This window comes from Chiloscyllium punctatum, chromosome 31, assembly GCF_047496795.1.
Source record: "Chiloscyllium punctatum isolate Juve2018m chromosome 31, sChiPun1.3, whole genome shotgun sequence".
NCBI lineage: Eukaryota > Metazoa > Chordata > Chondrichthyes > Orectolobiformes > Hemiscylliidae > Chiloscyllium > Chiloscyllium punctatum.
In genome coordinates, this window is record NC_092769.1 from 74,261,168 (window position 1) to 74,283,659 (window position 22,492).

The 22,492-nt window shown below is 49.5% G+C and overlaps 1 protein-coding gene across 3 annotated transcripts in view; it reads left to right on the forward strand.

The window, feature by feature from the left end:
* Nucleotides 1–13,006: 13,006 nt before the first annotated feature.
* Nucleotides 13,007–22,492, forward strand: part of LOC140457102 (5'-3' exonuclease PLD3-like) — a 35,175-nt gene continuing 25,689 nt past the window's right edge. For 2 of the 3 annotated variants that reach the window (XM_072551099.1, XM_072551101.1), the window contains exons 1-2: nucleotides 13,928–14,092; nucleotides 16,069–16,224. In XM_072551099.1, coding sequence (XP_072407200.1) covers nucleotides 14,024–14,092; nucleotides 16,069–16,224 — 225 coding nt within the window. In that variant the 5' untranslated portion in view covers nucleotides 13,928–14,023. Of the gene's footprint in view, nucleotides 13,335–13,927; nucleotides 14,093–16,068; nucleotides 16,225–22,492 lie in introns of those variants that run through there. The other variant, XM_072551100.1, reaches the window with a different exon arrangement.

Here is a 22,492-nt window from a genome sequence, read left to right on the forward strand (position 1 = left end):
GGACAAAGCAGCCCCCTCGCTTGATTGGCGCCACATCCACAAACATCCACCCCCCCCCCACCCGACGCTCAGTAGCAGCAGTGTGTACCATCAACAAGATACACTGCAGAAACTCACCAAAGATCCTCAAGGCAGCACCTTCCAAAACCCAAGTCCTCTACCACGGAGCAGGGAAAGGGCAACAGATATACCGTCGGTTCTGATAATAATGCAGTAGTTCCCGTTCTCGTTCGGTCTCACATAAGGGTGGCACGGTGGCTCAGTCGTTACCATGGGTGCCTCACCAGGGTCCCAGGTTCGATTCCAGCCTCGGGCGACTGTCTGATGTGGAGTTTGCACATTCTCCCTGTGTCTGTGTGGGTTTCCTCCGGGTGCTGCGGTTTCCTCCCACAGTCACAAAGATGTGCAGGTCGGTCGATTGGCTGTGCTAAACTGCCCGTAGTGTTAGGTGCTTCATTCAGAGGGAAACGGGTCTGGGTGGCTTACTCTCTGGCGGGTCAGTGTGGACTGGTTGGGCTGAATGGGCCTCTTTCCACACTGTAGAGAATCTAATCATATAAGAAAATTGTGCAATATGAAATGACCCCAGGAGTAGCAACAAAGCAAGCATTTTACTATCCGCTATCGTTAGCAAAATGGGTGCGATGGATGACCTAGACAGGTTATTCATTGCGATAGCATCTCTCACTTCCTCCAGAGATCTGACAGAATTTTACAGTCATTGAATTCCCTTCTTCCTTCTTTTGAAATATGGTTTCTATGTGAACCATAGCAGCCCATTTCACAGCTAGCAAGCCCCCATAGTTGTAAATGACCCAGATCACCAGTTTTAGTCTTGTTTATTCAGGCATATATATTGTATAAATCTATGATCTAGGACCATTTTGCTCTTCAACTCTACTTGTTTCACATTTCCCTTGCCTATTGCCCCATCCCCCCAATAATTCTTGATCCCCTGCCATTAAGAACATATTTACTTCCACCTTAAAAGTATCGAATGTTCCTGCCTCTAATGTCTTCTGAGTAGGAACTCCAAAATTGTTAAACTTTTCTTAGAGAAAATAATTCTCCTCATCTTTGTCTTGACTCAGTGACCTCCCCCCTCCCGCCCCCCAACTTCCCCAAAATGTTAAAACAGTGCCCCCTGGTTCTGGACTGACCCACAACATCTTTCCCATATCCACATTGTCAGGACTATTCAGGATCTTACAAACACCGACAGAACTGCAGAATCTGAAACAAAGCCAGAAAGTTGCTGGAAAAGCTCAGCAGGTCTGGCAGCATCTGTGGAGAGAAATCAGAGTTAACGTTTCAGGTCCGGTGATGCTTCCTCAGAACTGATGGTAGCACGGAAAATGTTGGTTTTTATGCAGAAGGTAGGGTGGTGAGGAGTAAATGATAGATGGGGATAGAGCCCAGTGAGAGAAGAGCAGTTGGACGTACAAAGGAGTGGGTAACTATTAGTAGGGATTGTTAGTGAATAACAACGGGTTGTGTTATCTTGTGAGTCTTATAGACTTCAATCAAATCGTCCCTTGTTCTTCTGAATTCCAGTGGAAACTAACCCAGTCTGTCCAGCCTTTCAGAATAAGACAACCCAGTCATTCCAAGAAACATCCTCTTAACTGTCTCAAACTCATTTACATTTAGGGGAGGTGACACCTACTGGTATTATCTCTGGACTGTTAGTCCAGACACCCAGGGGGACCTTGATTTGAATCCTGCCATGGCAGATGGAGGAATTTTAATTCAAAAGAAATCTGAAATTAAGAGGCTAATGAATCCATTGTCTGATTGTCAGACATACCCTTTAGGAAAGGAGATCTGCCACCCTTATTTGGTCTGGTCTATGTGTGGTTCCAGACCCTTGAGCCCCGCCCCTCCAACCGCCACCAGGACAGAACCCCACTGGTCCTCACCTACCACCCCACCAACCTCCATATACATCGTATCGTCCGCCGTCATTTCTGCCACCTCCAAGCGGACCCCACCACCAGGGATATATTTCCCTCCCCTCCCCTATCAGCGTTCCGAAAAGACCACTCCCTCCATGACTCCCTCGTCAGGTCCACACCCCCCACCAACCCAATCTCCACTCCTGGCACCTTCCCCTGCAACCGCAAGAAATGCAAAACTTGCGCCCACACCTCCCCCCTTACTTCCCTCCAAGGCCCCAAGGGATCCTTCCATATCCGCCACAAATTCACCTGCACCTCCACACACATCATTTATTGCATCTGCTGCACCCGATGTGGCCTCCTCTATATTGGGGAGACAGGCCGCCTACTTGTGGAACGTTTCAGAGAACACCTCTGGGACACCCGGACGGGCCAACCAACCCAACCACCCCCTGGCTCAACACTTCAACTTCCCCCCCCCCACCCACTCCACCAAGGGCATGCAGGTCCTTGGACTCCTCCATCGCCAGACCATAGCAACACGACGGTTGGAGGAAGAGCGCCTCATCTTCCGCCTGGGAACCCTCCAACCACAAGGGATGGGCTCAGATTTCTCCAGTTTCCTCATTTCCCCTCCCCCCACCTTGTCTCAGTCCCAACCCTCGAACTAAGCACTGCCTTCCTAACCTGCAATCTTCTTCCTGACCTCTCCGCCCCCACTCCCACCTATCACCCTCACCTTGACCTCCTTCCACCTATCGCATTTCCAACACCCCTCCTCCAAGTCCCTCCTCCCTACCTTTTACCTTAGCCTGCTTGGCACACTCTCCTCATTCCTGAAGAAGGGCTCATGCCCGAAACGTCGATTCTCCTGCTCCTTGGATGCTGCCTGACCTGCTGCGCTTTTCCAGCGACACATTTTCAGTTCCAGACCCATACCAATGTGCTTAACTCTGAACATCTGGGCAATTAGTAATGGGCCATAAATGCTGGCCTGGCCAGCTACACCCACATCCTATGAATGGATTTTTAAAAATCCTTCCTTAAATAAGCACACTGTGCTCGAGGCATTGTCTTACCACCCCCTGTATAAACGAAGTGTAACTTGCTTATATTTATTTTCAATTCCTCTAGTAATAGACCCCACAGTAAGATATAGGAACAGAATTAGGCCATTCAGCCCATTGAGTCTGCTCCACCATTTGATTATCGTTGATGTATTTCTCAACTGACAGGTATACTGCCAGTTCTGATAGTAATGCAATAGTTCCCATTCTTGTTCGATCTCATATTATAAGAAAATTCTCCTACCTTCTACCCTGTAACCCTTGATGTCCCTTACTAATTATAACCCTATGTATCTCCGCCTTGATTGACTTGGCCTCTCTGGCAATGAGTTCCACAGAGTCACCACCCACTGGCTGCAGAAAGTCCTCCTCTTCAACAACGGACAACATTCCAATAGCCTACTTAATCATTTGCTGTACCTACACACTATAGCTCCTTGAAAGTGGAGTTGCAGGTAGATAGGATAGTGAAGAAGGCGTTTGGTATGCTTTCCTTTATTGGTCAGAGTGTTGAGTACAGGAGTTGGGAGGTCATGTTGCGGCTGTACAGGACTTTGGTGAGGCCACTGTTGGAATATTGCGTGCAATTCTGGTCTCCTTCCTATCGGAAAGATATTGTGAAACTTGAAAGGGTTCAGAAAAGATTTACAAGGATGTTGCCAGGGTTGGAGGGTTTGAGCTATAGGGAGAGGCTGAACAGGCTGGGGCTGTTTTCCCTGGAGCGTCGGAGGCTGAGGGGTGACCTTATAGAGGTTTACAAAATTATGAGGGGCATGGATAGGATAAATAGGCAAAGTCTTTTCCCTGGGGTTGGGGAGTCCAGAACTAGAGGGCATAGGTTTAGGGTGAGAGGGGAAAGATATAAAAGAGACCTAAGGGGCAACTTTTTCACACAGAGGGTGGTATGTGTATGGAATGAGCTGCCAGAGGAAGTGGTGGAGGCTGGTACAATTACAACATTTAAGAGGCATTTGGATGGGTATATGAATAGGAAGGGTTTGGAGGGATATGGGCCAGGTGCTGGCAGGTGGGACTAGATTGGGTTGGGATATCTGGTCGGCATGGACGGGTTGGACCAAAGGGTCTGTTTCCATGCTGTACATCTCTATGACTCTATGACTAACATTTTGTGATTCCGGTGCTCAAACACATGGATCACTCTGCAAGCTGAACACTGTCGCTAATCTCTATTTAAATATTACCCTGATTTTTTTTTAATTCTTCCTGCCAAAGTGAATGACTTTCTCCTTTCCCATGTCATATGCCCAATTTTTGTGCAATCGCTTAACCTATCCATATACGTCTTCATAGGGTCATAGAGATGTACAGCATAGAAACAGACCCTTCGGCCCAACTTGTCCATGCTGACCTAGATATCCCAACCCAGTCTAGTCCCACCTGCCAGCACCCGCCCATATCCCTCCAAACCCTTCCTATTCATATACCCATCCAGATGCCTTTTAAATGCTGTAATTGTACCAGCCTCCACCACTTCCTCTGGCAGCTCATTCCATACACGTACCACCCTCTGTGTGACAAAGTTGCCCCTTCAGTCCCTTTTAAATCTTACCCCTCTCATCCTAAACCTATGCCCTCGAGTTCCAGACTCCACAAACCCAAGGAAAAGACCTAGCCTATTCACCCTATGATCTTACAAACCTCTATAAAGTCAAAACCTGCTGAGTCTTTATCTTAGAGCATCCAGGTTCATCACAGATACAGAAGGAGCAAGGCCAGGAATTTACAGTATATGGAATAAATGACATGGACTTAAACAAGCAGGCATGATTTGGAGATGCCGGTGTTGGACTGGGGTGTACAAAGTTAAAAATCGTACAACACCAGGTTATAGTCCAACAGGTTTAATTGGAAGCACACTAGCTTTCGGAGCGACTACCATCTGATGAAGGAGCGTCGCTCCGAAAGCTAGTGTGCTTCCAATTAAACCTGTTGGACTATAACCTGGTGTTGTGCGATTTTCAACTTCAAACAAGCAGAATATTCTTATCCAGTGTTGAGGATGATTAAATATATACATTGTTTTTAAAAACTATCACAGCTGCCTTAAACGGGAACTTCCAACTACAAGGTTAGAAAAGGTTACAGCTGGGATAGTCTGTAGTTTGCAATCAGGGACTAATCAATGTTAGTTTTATTGCGGAGGAGTGGATGTATTATGCAGGAGTATTAGGAGCAGGAGTCAGCCATTTCACCCTGATGCCTGCTTCGTCAGTCAGTTAGATCCTCCGTGATCTGGACCTGAATTCCACTTAGCCATATTTGCGAGGTAACCTATCCTAGGGTAGGTGAACTTAACAAAGGCCCATCAATCTCAACCTCAAAAGCTGCAAATATTGTTTGATAAATGTTTTGGTTGGCCGAGCTCCTGAGAAGGGAGTCTACATATTCTTGTTGTACACTAGAGAAAGTCATGTCTCTGTACCTATCTGACACTTAATGCTTCTTGATCTGATCGCTCTTTAATCCTTTAAACTCAGGTAAGACAACCCAAGTTTATGCAACATTTCCTCATAATTCAACTCTCTAAGCCACTGTATTTTTGTACTTCTTTGGTCAGTTTAGATTCCCTACAGTGTGGAAACAGGCCCTTCAGCCCAACCAGTCCACACCGACCCTCTGAAGGGTAACCCACCCAGACCCATTTCCCTCTGACTAATGCACCTAACACTATGGGGCAATTCAGCGTGGTCAATTCATCCTGACCTGCACATCTTTGGACTGTGGGAGGAAAGCCACACAGACACAGGGAGAATGTGCAAACTCCACACGGACAGAGGCCCGAGGGTGGAACCGAACCTGGGTCCCTGGCACCGTGAGGCAGCAGTGCTAACCACTGAGCCACCGTGCCGCCCCAACCCCCCACCCCATTATGATTATAATGTAGAGAGTGTGGAAATCCTATGCAGACCGAATTCCTCTTTAATGTAATGAGGAGAGTGTCATGAGGGACCAGCGAAACGCAGCACCCATAATAAACAAGCAGAAAAGTAATAAAAAGAGACATCAATGACCAACAGGCCTCGCAATGGAAATATCTACAATCCAAACATCACAGGAACATGTACAAGTTGTTACATTAAAAATCTCATCCAGGGATTCAGACAGCAATCATTAAACTGGTTTGGCCAAAGTAGACACAATTCTTCCCAAATTAATCACAGCAAAGGCAATTTCCTACTCTGCTCCTTCCAATCAATTTAGGCATGTCAAGGATTCCCAGTTTTCTGACCTACGTAGCCAAAGACGATGATACCGAGATACAGTTATGTTGTCCATAGACTATTTGACCATTGTGGGGTACCACATGCCGACCAACAAAGGCCAACATCCACAGCTTTGCAGATAGCCATGATGTGGGGGTGCTGGTGTTGGACTGGGATGGACAAGGGCAGAAGGCACAGGACAACCAGGTGGTAGACCAACAGGTCCATAGGAAATCACAAGCTCTCAGAGCGCTGTTCCTTCGTCAGGTGAAGCCCTGTGATTTTAAACCCCTGTTATAACATACATTCCGGCCTATTTTTGGATCATCCGCAAATTTCGCTCCCATTCCTTCAATAGACAATAGACAATAGACAATAGATGCAGGAGTAGGCCATTCTGCCCTTCGAGCCTGCACCGCCATTCAATATGATCATGGCTGATCATTCCTAATTAGTATCCTGTTCCAGCCTTATCTCCATACCCCTTGACTCCACTATCTTTAAGAGCTCTATCCAATTCTTTCTTAAAAGAATCCAGAGACTGGGCCTCCACTGCCCTCTGGGGCAGAGCATTCCACACAGCCACCACTCTCTGGGTGAAGTAGTTTCTCCTCATCTCTGTCCTAAATGGTCTACCCTGTATTTTTAAGTTGTGTCCTCTGGTTCGGCACTCCCCCATCAACGGAAATATGTTCCCTCCTGCCAGAGTGTCCAGTCCTTTCATAAGCCTATACGTTTCAATCAGATCCCCTCTCAGTCTTCTAAACTCAAGGGTATACAAGCCCAATCGCTTCAGTCTTTCCGTGTAAGGCAATCCTGCCATTCCAGGAATTGACCTCGTGAACCTACGCTGCACTCCCTCAATAGCCAGAATGTCTTTCCTCAAATTTGGAGACCAGAACTGCACACAGTACTCCAGGTGTGGTCTCACCAGGGCCCTGTACAGCTGCAGAAGCACCTCTTTGCTTCTATACTCAATCCCTCTTGTTATGAAGGCCAGCATGCTATTAGCCTTCTTCACGACCTGCTGTACCTGCATGCTTGCCTTCATTGACTGGTGGACAAGAACACCCAGATCTCTCTGAACAGCCCCTTTACCTAATTTGATACCATTGAGGTAGTAATCTGCCTTCCTGTTCTTGCCACCAAAGTGGATAACCAGACATTTATCCACATTAAACTGCATCTGCCATGCATCTGCCCACTCACCTAACTTGTCCAGGTCACCCTGTAATCCCCTAACATCCTCATCACATTTCACCCTACCACCTAGCTTTGTGTCATCAGCAAATTTGCTAATGTTATTGCTGATACCATCTTCTATATCATTTACATATATTGTAAAAAGCTGCGGTCCCAGCACGGATCCCTGCGGTACCCCACTGGTCACTGCCTGCCATTTCGAAATGGAGCCGTTAATCACTACCCTTTGTTTCCTATTAGCCAACCAATTCTCTATCCAATCTAGTACTTTGCCCCCAATCCCGTGCGCCCTAATTTTACTCACTAACCTCTTGTGTGGGACTTTATCAAAAGCTTTCTGAAAGTCCAGGTACAGTACATCCACTGGATCTCCCTCGTCCATCTTCCGAGTTACATCCTCAAAAAATTCAAGAAGATTAGTCAAGCATGATTTCCCCTTCATAAATCCATGCTGACTCTGTCCTATCCTGTTACTATTATCCAGATGTGCCGTAATTTCATCCTTTATAATAGACTCCAGCATCTTTCCCACCACTGAGGTCAGACTAACTGGTCTATAATTTCCTGCTTTCTCCCGCCCACCCTTCTTAAAAAGTGGCACAACATTAGCCGCCCTCCAATCCTCAGGAACCGACCCCGATCCTATTGAACTCTGGAAAATAATCACCAGCGCATCCACGATTTCCCGAGCCACCTCCTTCAGTACCCTGGGATGCAGGCCATCAGGTCCCGGAGACTTATCAACCTTCAGACCTAACAGTCTCTCCAACACCAAATCCTGGCAAATAGAAATTCCCTTAAGTTCAGGTCCTTCAGCCACTGTTACCTCAGGGAGATTGCTTGTGTCTTCCCCAGTGAACACAGATCTGAAGTACCCATTTAATTCCTCTGCCATTTCTTCGTTCCCAGTAATATATTCCCCTGCTTCTGTCTTCAAGGGCCCTATTTTTGTCCTAACCATTTTTTTGCCTTGGACATACCTAAAAAAGCTTTTACTATCCTCCTTTATATTCTTGGCCAGTTTACCTTCGTACCTCATTTTTTCTCTGCGTATTTCCTTCTTACTAATCCTCTGTTGTTCTTTAAAAGCTTCCCAGTCCTCCGTTTTCCCGCTTATCTTCGCTAAGTTATACTTTTTCTCTTTTAACCTTATATGTTTCTTTACTTCCCTTGTCAGCCACGGCCGCCCATGTCTCCTCCTGGGATCTTTCTTCCTTTTAGGAATGAACTGATCCTGCATCTTCTGCATTATACACAGAAATATCTGCCATTGTTCCTCCACGGTCTTCCCTGTTAAGGTATTAAACCATTGAACTTTGGCCAGTTGCTCCCTCATAGCTCCATATTTCCCTTTATTCAACTGAAATATTGTCACTTCAGATTGTACCCACTCCCTCTCAAATTGCAGATTGAAGCTTATTGTATTATGGTCACTACTTCCCAATGGCTCCTTCACTTCGAGGTCACTGACCAATTCTGGTTCATTACACAATACCAGATCCAGAATCGCCTTATCCCTGGTCGGCTCCAGCACCAGCTGCTCTAAAAATCCATCTCTGAGGCACTCCACAAAGTCTCTTTCTTGAGGCCCGATACCATCCTGATTCTCCCAGTCTACCTGCATGTTAAAATCCCCCATAACAACTGTAGTAACATCTTTGCGACAAGCCAATTTCAGCTCCTGATTCAACTTACCTCCAACATCCAGACTACTGTTTGGGGGCCTGTAGATGACTCCCATGAGGGTCTTTTTACCCTTAGTGTTTCGAAGCTCTATCCACACTGACTCTACATCCCCTGACTCTAGGTCCGCCCGCGCAAGAGACTGAATATCCTCCCTTACCAACAAGGCCACCCCACCCCCTCTGCCCGTCAGTCTATCCTTACGATAACACATGTAGCCTTGAATATTCATTTCCCAGGCCCTGTCCCCATGAAGCCACGTCTCAGTTATCCCCACAATATCGTATCTGCCAATTTCCAAAAGAGCCTCAAGCTCATCCACCTTGTGTCTAATGCTTCGTGCATTCATATATAGAATTTTTAATTTGTTACTGCTCCCTTCCCCTCAACCCTTATTTCACTCAACTTTACAGCATGATGCCTTTTCCAGTTTTCTGCCTCCTTGATACAGTTGTCTTTCTTGACTTCTCTTGTTCTAACTACCCCTTCAATTTCCTTTTTAAACATCCAGCTTGTCCCCTCCCCCCCGCTACTTAGTTTAAATGTAGCGGTGTTGCAGCAGAAAACCTGCCTGCCAGAATGCCGATCCCTGTTCTATTAAGGTGCAAGCCGTCTCTCTTGTAGAATTTATGGTTACCATAAAATATACCCCAGTGATCCAAGAACTTGAAACCTTGCTTCCTGCACCAGTTCCCCAACCACACGTTCAAGTCCATTATCTCCCGGTTTCTGGCCACACTAGCCCGAGGAACTGGAAGCAAACTGGAGATAACCACCTTGGACGTCCTGCTTTTTATCCTTCTTCCTAGTTCTGCGAAGTCTCGCTGTAGTATGTTCCTCCTCTTCTTCCCGACATCATTTGTGCCGACGTGTACCACCACCTCGGGCTCTTCACCCTCGTCCTTGAGGATGTCCTGCACTCTGTCCGCGATGTCTTTCACTCTAGCACCAGGAAAGCAACACACCATCCTTAAATCCCGTCTGCTGCCACAAAAACCCCGGTCAGTTCCTCTCACGATGGAGTCCCCTATTACCACGGCTCTATGTGATGTCCGACTCTTCCGCTCTGCTTCTGCGGCAACTTTTGATTGACAAACATGGCCGCCTTGCGATCTGGTAGTGTCATCAGACTCTACTGTTTCTAAAAGCTTCAACTTGTTCCTGACAGGTACTTCTCCCGGCGTCTCTTGCACCTGTCTCCTCTCTGCCTTCCTCATCGTCTGCACTCTTCTGCTCTCTTCTGGCATGATTGGTGTAATAACATCACTGAAGGTCTTGTCCAGAAAGATCTCGTTCTCTCGGATGAGCCTAAGGTCTTCGAGTTCTTTCGTCAGTGCTGCAATATGCTCGGTCAATTGCTGAATGTGCGCACACTTTCCACACATATACGAGCCAGACACACCAGAGTCGTTGACTTGCCACATCAAACACGTAGCGCACTGAACCAGCTGAGCAGTCATGTCTTCACCCTCTTCAACTGTGGCGTAATCTCTTTACTCAACCTCTTTATCAAGATTCCTGAGCTGAAGCCTCACTCTTCGATCTAAACTTCCTTAGACCGTCTTCCTATGGCAACTCTGTGGACTCTTAATTAAGGTTAGAGGAGGAGGGAGGGAGGGAGGGAGACCCTACTTTGTAGGATCTGGGGTTTAGAACACACCCACTCTAATAACAATCACTTACCTACCCGACCAGCTTTGCGCTCCGTCTGAACTTCCGCCCAGCTCCCGCCGCTCTCTGCTGCGAATATCAGCCATTGATGTAAATATGAGAAAGCTGGGAACTCAGGACAGACCCGTGCTGGACTTGTGACGATAATGTCACTTTAAAGGGTTATTTTGTCGCAGGTTTCTTCTTGTGAAAAGAGGTTGTAAAGGCAGAGGTCCCGAACTGGCTACTGAGGAACAATGTGCGAGGCTTTGAGGTTTTGTTTAATAAAGTTGGAAAGCAGCTGAATGGGTGTGGCCAACTCTCACAGACCAGGCTGTTGAGTGTTTTGTCAGCTGGAGCAGTCAGAAACTGTTGGGGGATCTCAGAAGAGCTGGGAGCTTCAGTGAATGATTCCTAGCTGCAACTTTCTCCGAAATCCCTCTTGATGTTTTGCTTTTCCCTCCTGTACTGGAAAACTGCATGTCAGAATCTGTGACTGAAGTTGCCTTTGTGCCAAGGGGTGTGTTTATGTGATATTACAATATTGGAACAGCAAATTAGTAATAGGTACCGTACCTATTATTCAGTTAAGTTTTCTAATAGTTAAGTTATTCTAAATTCCTCTTTTTTTTTGTTTGTATTTTAACTACAGAGTTTAAATAAATTGCGTTTTGCTTCACGTCTAGTAGTCGCATCACATCTGAAACACAGTGACCTTTTAAATGAGAACAAGTTGGAGTCTAGGTTACCTTCTTAGTATATTTTGAGGGGGTCTGCTCTGGTCCATATGCTTGATAGAGTAGTACTCACAATGCTCAGACACCCACCATGGGCTAGCAATCAAAGTGTGAACCAGACCAGAGTATCACTGTCAGTGTCAGCCGTCTACTGGTGTTCAAAGAGAGCTCCATCTTGTGATAATACTGTGTTCTTGGCACAGGAATTCCAGATCCATCGGGACATGGCCTGGACTCCAAGGTATAATTGTCTCCTCTGGTTCAGGAGGGAGCAGAATTTAAAAAGGAGAGCCAAGATCTTTCAGGAGTGAAATTAGTTTCTCCACACCAAGGATGGAAAACGTTTGGAATATTCATCCACAAACTGAAATTGATATTCGATCAGTTCGGCAATTTAAATATGAGGTGGATCGATTTTTGTTAATCAAATTACTTCAGGGATATGGGGGCAGGGCGGATCTTGCTGCATGGAGGAACAGGTTTGAGGGGCTGAATGGCCAGCCGCTATTCCTGTGGTGGCCACTAGGTGACAGCCTGCACAATACCACCCTCGGGCACTGATTAGTTGTAACTGGAGTGTGCCTGAGGCTGGTGCATTGCCAATATCCAACTCACCTTCAGCTCCGAATTAAGCAGAGGATGGGAATATTGCAAGGAAACAATTGTGGCTGATAAGGGTGGCATGCTGGCATAGTGGTTAGCACTGCTGCCAGAGACCTGGGTTCAATTCCCACCTCAGGCAACTGTCTGTGTGGAGTTTGCACATTCTCCCTGTGTCTGTTATGGGGTTTCCTCCCATAGTCACAAAGATGTGCAGGTTAAGTGAATTGACCATGCTAAATTGCCTGTAGTGTTAGGTGCTGGGGTAAATGTAGGGGAACTGTTCTGGGATGGTCCCTCTTCTGAGGGTCGGTGTGGACTTGTTGGGCCGAAGGGCCTGTTCCCACACTGTAGGGAATCTAATCTGTTGAAGAACACAACAGGGGGAAGGAACATTTACAGACAGCTACAGCACGGGGTTAGATACAGAGTACTGTTCCCCAAACACTCCCCAGGACAGGGACAGGGACAGCACGGGGTTAGATACAGAGTAAAGCTCCCTCTACACTGTCACCCCATCAAACACTCCCCAGGACAGGGACAGCACGGGGTTAAATAGAGGAGAAAGTGAGGACTGTGGATGCTGGAGATCAGAGTGGAGAGTGTGGAACTGGAAAAAGCACAGCAGGTCAGGCAGCATCCGAGGAGCAGGAGGGTCGAGATTGCCCGAGATACAGAGTAGGTAAAAACAATAACTGCAGATGCTGGAAACCAAATACTGGATTAGTGGTGCTGGAAGAGCACAGCAGTGCAGGCAGCATCCAAGGATGCATAAAGCTTTATTCCTGATGAAGGGCTTTTGCCCGAAACGTCGATTTCGCTGCTCGTTGGATGCTGAGATACAGAGTCCCAGGGGAGGTGATAGACAACTTTAGTGACAACTTTAGTGACATGAAAGTTGTCTGTGGGACCACTGGAGGGCAGCCTTATTGCTGCCTGAGGGACAGAACAGGAAAGATGTATTTTTAAAAAAAAATCCCCGCTCTAACTGACAAACCGGTTTAAATTTGAAAGTCTCTGTTGCGGGGAGCTGGCTGTTACTTTGCTAGTCAGAAAGCTTTCTTCTTAAAGGTGGTTATCGCCCGTTTCCTAAAGACGTGACTGCAAACGAAAGCAAAAGCACAAAGCAACTGCCCAGCAGTGACTTTGAAGAAGTCTTTTTAAAACAAAGTTTTGTTTGAGTGGAGAGCGGGGCAAAGGTTTAATCTCCCTTTTGCAATGCCAAGAAGGGTCGAGGTTCAACGGAGGAGGTCGAAGCGACTGAAAGAGCAGGTTTGTGCAACGTAAAAAATAAAGATAACTTGAGCAGAAAGAACAAAAGTGATACCATTTTGTAAAACAAAAACAAATACTACTGGGGACCGATTCGACTGCACGCTTTAAAAACCGTCACCAAATTTGTAGTCCTCCCTGAAATCTTCAGCATTCGTGAAATTAGCCAGTGAAATTTAATGTCATTGCATCCCCTTGACTAGTACCTCCTACAATGTTGTCTGTCTGTGTGTGTGCTGACCTGGGATGGTAACAATAGTTAATGTGCGTCCTGTGTTTTATTTTGTCGATATCAATGCCTTATTGCAACATTTTAACTGTATCAATTTCCAAAGCTGACAAATTCCCCAAAAGCATTGATAGTCAAAAGTGACAGGGGCAGAGGGAGTTGGGGGATTCGCCTCCACCCCCGTGCGCCGCATTGAGCTCAAACAAAGTGTTGCATTTTCAAAACTTATTTTTCTGAACCATTCCCGGAAGTGGACGCAGCAATTTCTTTCGCTGTTCAGTTTCTGATCACTTTTGGCGCCAAACAAAAAAACAACCCAACCCCCCCCCCCTAGAGAGACGTGAATGAAAAACTAATTGCCCCCCATTCTCAATCTCAAAGAGCAACTCGAAAAGCAGTTCTGAAATTGTCAGCAGACATGACCGGGTCTGCGAGGTGAAGTGAGTGGGCCTGGGCAAAGATGCGTGAAAAGGATTCAGAATCAGAGATCACACGTTTTAAATTGTGTTGGCAACGAAACAAAGACGCTGTGAGCAGGAATTTCATTTTTCTTCCCCCCCACACCCCCCACCCCAGGGAGAGGTTACAGTCTGAAAGGTATCGCCTGGAAATGTGGTAGGGGTAGGTTCAGTTGAGCATTGCATGATCATTTGGATATTTAAGGGGTGGTGAGAGAGAAGAGCTAGTCCAGGACACGATGGGCTGAAATGGCATCTTCCCACAGTGTGGGGGGATTCTGTGCAGAAAGGGTACCATCAAGTCAGGGTGAATTGGCCATGCTAAATTGCCCGTAGTGTTAGGTAAGGGGTAAATGTAGGGGTATGGGTGGGTTGCGCTTCGGAGGGTCGGTGTGGACTTGTTGGGCCGAAGGGCCTGTTTCCACGCTGTAATCTAATCTAAAAGTCTACACTGACCCTCTGAAGAGCACCCCAATCTTTCCCCAAAACCTTACATTTACCATGGCTAATCCACCCTAACCTGCACATCACTGGGTACGATGGGACAATTTAGCACAGCCAATCCACCCTAACCTGCACATCACTGGGTACGATGGGACAATTTAGCACAGCCAATCCACCCTAACCTGCACATCCCTGGACACTATGGGACAATTTAGCACAGCTAATCCACCCTAACCTGCACATCCCTGGACACTATGGGATAATTTAGCGTGGCCAATCCACCCTAACCTGCACATCCCTGGACACTATGGGACAATTTAGCACGGCCAATCCACCCTAACCTGCACATCCCTGGACACTATGGGGCAATTTAACACAGCCGATCCACTCTAACCTACACATCCCTGGACACTATGGGACAATTTCCCACGGCCAATCCACCCTAACCTGCACATCCCTGGACTGTATGGGACAATTTCCCATGGCCAATCCACTCTAACCTGCACATCCCTGGGCACTGTGGGACAATTTCCCACGGCCAATACACCCTAACCTACACATCCCTGGGCACTATGGGACAATTTCCCAAGCCAATCCACCCTAACCTGCACATCCCTGGGCACTATGGGACAATTTCCCATGGCCAATCCACCCTAACCTGCACATTCCTTGACACTATGGGACAATTTAGCACGGCCAATCCACCCTAACCTGCACATCCCTGGGCACTATGGGACAATTTCCCACAGCCAATCCACCCTAACCTGCACATTCCTTGACACTATGGGACAATTTCCCATGGCCAATCCACCCTAACCTGCACATCCCTGGGCACTGTGGGACAATTTCCCACGGCCAATACACCCTAACCTGCACATCCCTGGGCACTGTGGGACAATTTCCCACGGCCAATACACCCTAACCTGCACATCCCTGGGCACTATGGGACAATTTCCCACAGCCAATCCACCCTAACCTGCACATCCCTGGGCACTATGGGACAATTTCCCACAGCCAATCCACCCTAACCTGCACATTCCTTGACACTATGGGACAATTTAGCACGGCCAATCCACCCTAACCTGTACATCCCTGGGCACTATGGGACAATTTCCCACAGCCAATCCACCCTAACCTGCACATTCCTTGACACTATGGGACAATTTAGCACGGCCAATCCACCCTAACCTGCACATCCCTGAACACTATGGGACAATTTAGCATGGCCAATCCACCCTAACTTGTACATCCCTGGGCACTATGGGACAATTTAGCACGGCCAATCCACCCTAACCTGCACATCCCTGGGCACTATGGGACAATTTAGCACGGCCAATCCACCCTAACCTGCACGTTTTTGGACTGTGGGAGGAAACCAGCGCACCTGGAGGAAATCCACACCGACATGGGTGGGGGAGAATGTACAAACCCGAGGGTGGAATCGAACCCAGGTGCCTGGAGCTGTGAGGCAGAAGCGCTAACCACTAAGCCACTGTGCCATGCCTACATTCTGGGAGAACGTTGCACTGGGAAGCCTGGAGCTGGGGAATCGTTTTACCCAGGTAGAGTCAGCGATGTGCTGTGTTTCCTGTTCTGGGAGCAGGTTCAAGAAGAGGGAGAGATGGAAACCGAGAGCCAGGAGCAAGCAGATTCCCAGTCCAGCGAAATGTTGGTCCTGACGCCCAGGAATCCTATCCGAGGGAGCTCCAGAACTCTGAGGAGCGGTGCGACAGCAAGGATAGAGGAGGAGGCTGAGCCGGTGAGTATGGGTGGGGTGGGGGAGGTGGGGGGGCAATGTTAACATCGGGAGTGTATTTCAATCAAATCGATGGGTTGGACTGAGAAAAGGACACAGGGAATTCAGCGGGGGATTGAGAAATCAGCAAGAGGGCTTTTTGATTTTCCTGCTCCTTGGATCACCTCCCCCATTCACCCATTGTTCTCTTTACTACCTTCTCCCCAGCCCCACCCCGCCTCTCATTTATCTCTCCACCCTGCCTCTATTCCTGATGAAGGGATTTTGTCCGCAACGTCGATTCTCCTGTTCCTCGGATGCTGCCTGACCTGCTGTGCTTTTCCAGCACCACTCTGATCTAAACTCTGGTTTCCAGCATCTGCAGTCCTCAGTTCTGCCTTTTTGGTTAGTCCTTAGCGATATATGGGTGTTTATCGTTCATTCCTAATCGCCCTTTGAACAGAGTGTCTGGCTTGGGCCAGTTCAAAGGGGCGGTTACGAGTCAACCATGTTGCTGTGGGTTTGGAATCACATGTTAGATCCAGACTGGGAAAAGAATGGCTGATATCCCTCCCCAAAGGGATACTAGTGACCCCACCCCCCCCAACCCAGATGGACTTTTTGATGGAATAGAATCCCTACAATGTGGAAGCAAGCCATTCGGCCCATAGAATCCATGCCAACCCACTGAAGAGCATCACACCCAATCCAGTAACCCTGCATTTCCCACGGCCAAACCCACCTCGCCTGCACGTCCCTGGGCATATGGGACAATTTCCCACGGCCAATCCACCCTAACCTGCACATCCCTGGGCACTATGGGACAATTTAGCACGGCCAACCCACCCTAACCTGCACATCCCTGGGCACTATGGGACAATTTAGCACGGCCAACCCACCCTAACCTGCACATCCCTGGGCACTATGGAACAATTTAGCACGGCCAATCCACACTAACCTGCACATCCCTGGGCACTATGGGACAATTTAGCATGGCCAATCCACCCTAACCTGCACATCCCTGGGCACTATGGGACAATTTAGCACGGCCAACCCACCCTAACCTGCACATCCCTGGATACTATGGGGCAATTTAGCATGGCCAATCCACCCTAACCTGCACATCTTCGGACTGCGGGAGGAAACCGGAGCACCTGGAGGACACTGCGAGAATGTGCAAACTCCACACAGACAGTCACCCAAGGCTGGAATCGAATCCTGGTGCTGTGAGCCAATAGTCATCACAGACAGTGTCACCAAGACTAGCTTCCAATCGCAGATTTAAAATTGAATATAAGCGAAGGTTTTAGGGGTGGGATTTAAGTCTCACCAACGCTAGGCCTAACCTACAATGAATGGCTGAAGATCCTGGGATGGCATTCATGAGAGTTTAGAACATTGAGGAGAGATCTAATAGAAACCTACAAAATAATGCATGGCTTAGAAAGAGTGGACGCTGGGAATGTGTTTCCGTCAGGCGGGAAGACTGGGACCCGTGGGCACAGCCTTGGAATTGGAGGGGGTCATTTTCGAAAGGAAATGAGGAGACATTCCTTCAGCCAGAGAGTGGTGGGCCTGTGGAATTCATTGCCGCGGAGTGCAGTGGAGGCTGGGATGTTACATGTCTTCAAGGCAGGGATTGATAGATTCTTAATCATGCAAGCAATTAAGGGATACGGGGGAGAGGGTGGGTAAGTGGAGTTGAAATGCCCATCAGCCATGGTGGAGTGGACCCGATGGGCCGAATAGCCTTACTTCCACTCCTATGTCTTTTGGTCTTATACTCAAATGACCCCCCCCCCCAACCACTGGTCCAGTGAGATGACCATTATCCCTCTGCCTTCTGCTACCGTTCACACCTCCTCTAGACTTGTCTTCCATCCCTTTGCCATCTCGTTCTGCTTGGCACTAACACCCCCAATTCATATCTCACTCTCCTTCCCAGTTCTGGTGAAGGGTCCTAGGAGTGGATTGCTAACTGTTTCAGTGTCCCCCACACAGACTGGCAGACCCCCTCTCCCTGTCCCTCAGTGTTTCCAGCCTGTTTCGTTTTTTCTGACCTCCAGCGTCTCCCCCAGGGGTTTTCAGTTTTGTAAATAAATTACGAAACCTCTTAAATTCCGACTAACTTCCCAAAGGCAGATGATTTGCTGGTTAATCGCTGTATGTGGGATCCTCTGTGCATGGCCAATGCATTTCCTGCATTGCTGACATTTAGTTGTGAACAGGCATTGGGACATCCTGAGGTTGTGATAGGTGCTATGCAAATGCACTTGCATTGTTTTTACATAGAGAGGGAGATGTTAACAGGTCCTGTCATCCAGATGGTATCTCAGTCTCCAGTCAGAGGGACAGTGGGACGACAAGCTTTTAAGGGTTGGGGTAGAGGATTTGGATAAATCCTTTGGGCAGGTTGGAGAGGGGAGCTGTCTGCCTGATGTATTGCGCTGCAGTTGGTGTGTTATACTGGGACATACAACTCAGACGCCCCCAAGATCCCCTTCCTAGCTCAGTCATTTCCTCCGGCCCCTACACCCCCTCCCTATCTCTGTAACCTCTTCCAGCCCCTACACCCCCTCCCTATCTCTGTAACCCCCTCCAGCCCCTACACCCCTCCCTATCTCTGTCATACCTCTAGCCCTACACCCCCCTCCCTATCTCTGTAACCTCTTCCAGCCCTTACACCCCTCCCTATCTCTGTCACACCTCTAGCTCTACACCCCCTCCCTATCTCTGTAACCTCTTCCAGCCCCTACACCCCCTCCCTATCTCTGTAACCTCTTCCAGCCCCTACACCCCCTCCCTATCTCTGTAATCTCCTCCAGCTCCTACACCCTCTCCCTATCTCTGTAAATCCCTCCAGCCCCTCCACCCCCTCCCTATCTCTGTAACTCCCTCCAGCCCCTCCACCCCCTTCCTATCTCTGTAATCTCCATCAGCCCTTACAACCCTCCGAGATCTCTGTGCTCCGATTCCGGGCCCCTTGAGCATCCCCCAATTCCCACCATTCAGCATTAGTGACCATTCCTTCAGCTTCCTGGGACTCTAAGCTCTGGATTTCCCTTCCCTAAACCTTGCTGCCTCTCTCTCTCTCTCTCTCTCTCTCTCTCCCTTTCGCTCCTCCAAGACCCTCATTAAACCAAATTCTTTGAACAATTCTACCCCTAATAACGTGCTGGGTTATACTGCCAGGAGGATGGTATGTCACGTAAAGGCGCTACATGAATGCACATTGTTGTTGGCTGTATTTCATATCTCCCTCCTTCCTCACACCCGATCTCGTTCTACAACCTGCCCTAGTTGTGTTCCACTTTGGTGTATCGCTGTGAGTCACTGCAGGTACTTTGTATCGCAGGTGGAGAATTGTGGTTCTGATACTGTAGTGTAACTGTTACTGTTCCTATAGAGGGAAGCAACTCAGACACAGTCTGTGGTTAGTGCGGACGGTGCCCTCTCCTGGTGTGTGGAGGTATGATTCTTTCACAAGAAGAGTCTCTGCTATTCTTACCCTACAGCTGTGCCATCTAATCCCTTCTCTCTCTCTCTCTCTCTCTCTCTCTGTATCTTTTTCACTCTGTCTCTCTTGGTCTCTTTGTCAGTCTCTCTCTCAGTCCCTGTCTGTCTTTATTTCTGGGAGCAGGTGAGCACTGGAGATCAGAGTCGCAGAGTGAGGCTCTGGAAAAGCACAGCAGGTCAGGCAGCATCTGAGGAGCGGGAGAGCCGACGTTTCGGGCAGAAGCCCTTCCTGAAATGTCGACTCTCTGTCTGAGCCAATGGGTCAACCACCTCATTCCCAGCTGGTAGTCATGGTTTTTCTCACGAAAGGGGAATCGAGTATTCACTCTCGACACTTTTGCTCATACTCCCAGTGCCAGAGTGGGAAGAGCTCAATGCTGCCAGAGGGTCAGTGCTGAGGGAGCAGGCACTGTCGGAGGGTCAGTGCTGAGGGAGCAGGCACTGTCGGAGGGTCAGTGCTGAGGGAGCAGGCACTGTCGGAGGGTCAGTACTGAGGGAGCACTGTGCTGTTGGAGGGTCAGTACTGAGGGAATGCCGCACTGTCAGGGGGTCAGTACTGAGGGAGCGCTGAGGGAGCTCCGCACTGTCGGAGGGTCAGTGCTGAGGGACCATTGTGCTGTTGGAGGCTCAGTGCTGAGGGAGCGGGCACTGTCGGAGGGTGAGTGCTGAGGGAGTGCTGCACTGTCGGAGGGTCAGTGCTGAGGGAGCGGGCACTGTCGGAGGTTCAGTGCTGAGGGAGTGGGCACTGTCGGAGGGTCAATGCTGAGGGAACGCTGTGCTTTTGGAGGGTCAAGGCTGAGAGTGTGCCGCGCTGTCAGAGGGTCAGTGTTGATGGAGTGCTGTACTGTGGGAAGGTCAAGGCTGAGGCAGCACTCCGCTGTCGGAGGGTCAGTACTGAGGGAGCACCGTGCTATTGGAGGGTCAGTACTGAGGGAGCACTGCACTGTCGGAGGGTCAGTACTGAGGGAGCACCGTGCTATTGGAGGGTCAGTATTGAGGGAGCGCCATGCTGTCGGAGGGTCAGTACTGAGGGAGCACCGTGCTATTGGAAGGTCAGTACTGAGGGAGCACCATGCTATTGGAAGGTCAGTACTGAGGGAGCACTGTGCTGTTGGAGGGTCAGTACTGAGGGAATGCCGCACTGTCAGGGGGTCAGTACTGAGGGAGCGCTGAGGGAGCTCCGCACTGTCGGAGGGTCAGTGCTGAGGGACCATTGTGCTGTTGGAGGCTCAGTGCTGAGGGAGCGGGCACTGTCGGAGGGTGAGTGCTGAGGGAGTGCTGCACTGTCGGAGGGTCAGTGCTGAGGGAGCGGGCACTGTCGGAGGTTCAGTGCTGAGGGAGTGGGCACTGTCGGAGGGTCAATGCTGAGGGAACGCTGTGCTTTTGGAGGGTCAAGGCTGAGAGTGTGCCGCGCTGTCAGAGGGTCAGTGTTGATGGAGTGCTGTACTGTGGGAAGGTCAAGGCTGAGGCAGCACTCCGCTGTCGGAGGGTCAGTACTGAGGGAGCACCGTGCTATTGGAGGGTCAGTACTGAGGGAGCACTGCACTGTCGGAGGGTCAGTACTGAGGGAGCACCGTGCTATTGGAGGGTCAGTATTGAGGGAGCGCCATGCTGTCGGAGGGTCAGTACTGAGGGAGCACTGTGCTATTGGAAGGTCAGTACTGAGGGAGCACCATGCTATTGGAAGGTCAGTACTGAGGGAGTACTGTGCTGTTGGGGGGCCAGTACTGAGGGAGCATTGTGCTGTCGGAGGGTTAGTGCTGAAGGAGCACCGCATTGTCGGAGAGTCAGTACTGAGGGAGCACCGCACGGTTGGGGGGGGGGTCAGTGCTGAGGGAGCACCACACTGTCGGAGGGTCAGTACTGAGGGAGTGCTGCACTGTCGGGGGGGGTTAGTACTGAGGGAGCGCCTCACTGTCGGAGGGTCAGTACTGAGGGAGAGCCGCACTGTCGGGGGGGGTTAGTACTGAGGGAGCACCGCACTGTTGGGGGGGTCAGTACTGAGGGAGCGCCTCACTGTCGGAGGGTCAGTACTGAGGGAGAGCCGCACTGTCGGAGGGTCAGTACTGAGGGAGTGCCGCACTGTCGGAGGGTCAGTACTGAGGGAGTGCCGCACTGTTGGAGGGTCAGTACTGAGGGAGAGCTGCACTGTCGGAGGGTCAGTACTGAGGGAGTGCTGCACTGTCGGAGGGTCAGTACTGAGGGAGCGCCACACTGTCGGAGGGTCAGTACTGAGGGAGCACCGCACTGTCGGAGGGTCAGTACTGAGGGAGTGGGCACTGTCGGAGGGTCAGTACTGAGGGAGCGCCGCACTGTCGGAGGGTCAGTACTGAGGGAGTGCCGCACTGTCGGAGGGTCAGTACTGAGGGAGTGCCGCACTGTCGGAGGGTCAGTACTGAGGGAGTGCCGCACTGTCGGAGGGTCAGTACTGAGGGAGTGCCGCACTGTCGGAGGGTCAGTACTGAGGGAGCACCGCACTGTCGGAGGGTCAGTACTGAGGGAGTGGGCACTGTCGGAGGGTCAGTACTGAGGGAGCGCCGCACTGTCGGGGGGTCAGTGCTGAGGGAGCGCCGCACTGTCGGAGGGTCAGTGCTGAGGGAGTGCCGCACTGTCGGAGGGTCAGTACTGAGGGAGCGCCGCACTGTCGGAGGGTCAGTACTGAGGGAGCGCCATGCTGTTGGGGGGTCAGTACTGAGGGAGTGCCATGCTGTCGGGGATGTTATCTTTCAGATGAGACATTAATTGCTGAGCTACCCCTGCCCTCTCGAAGGATCAA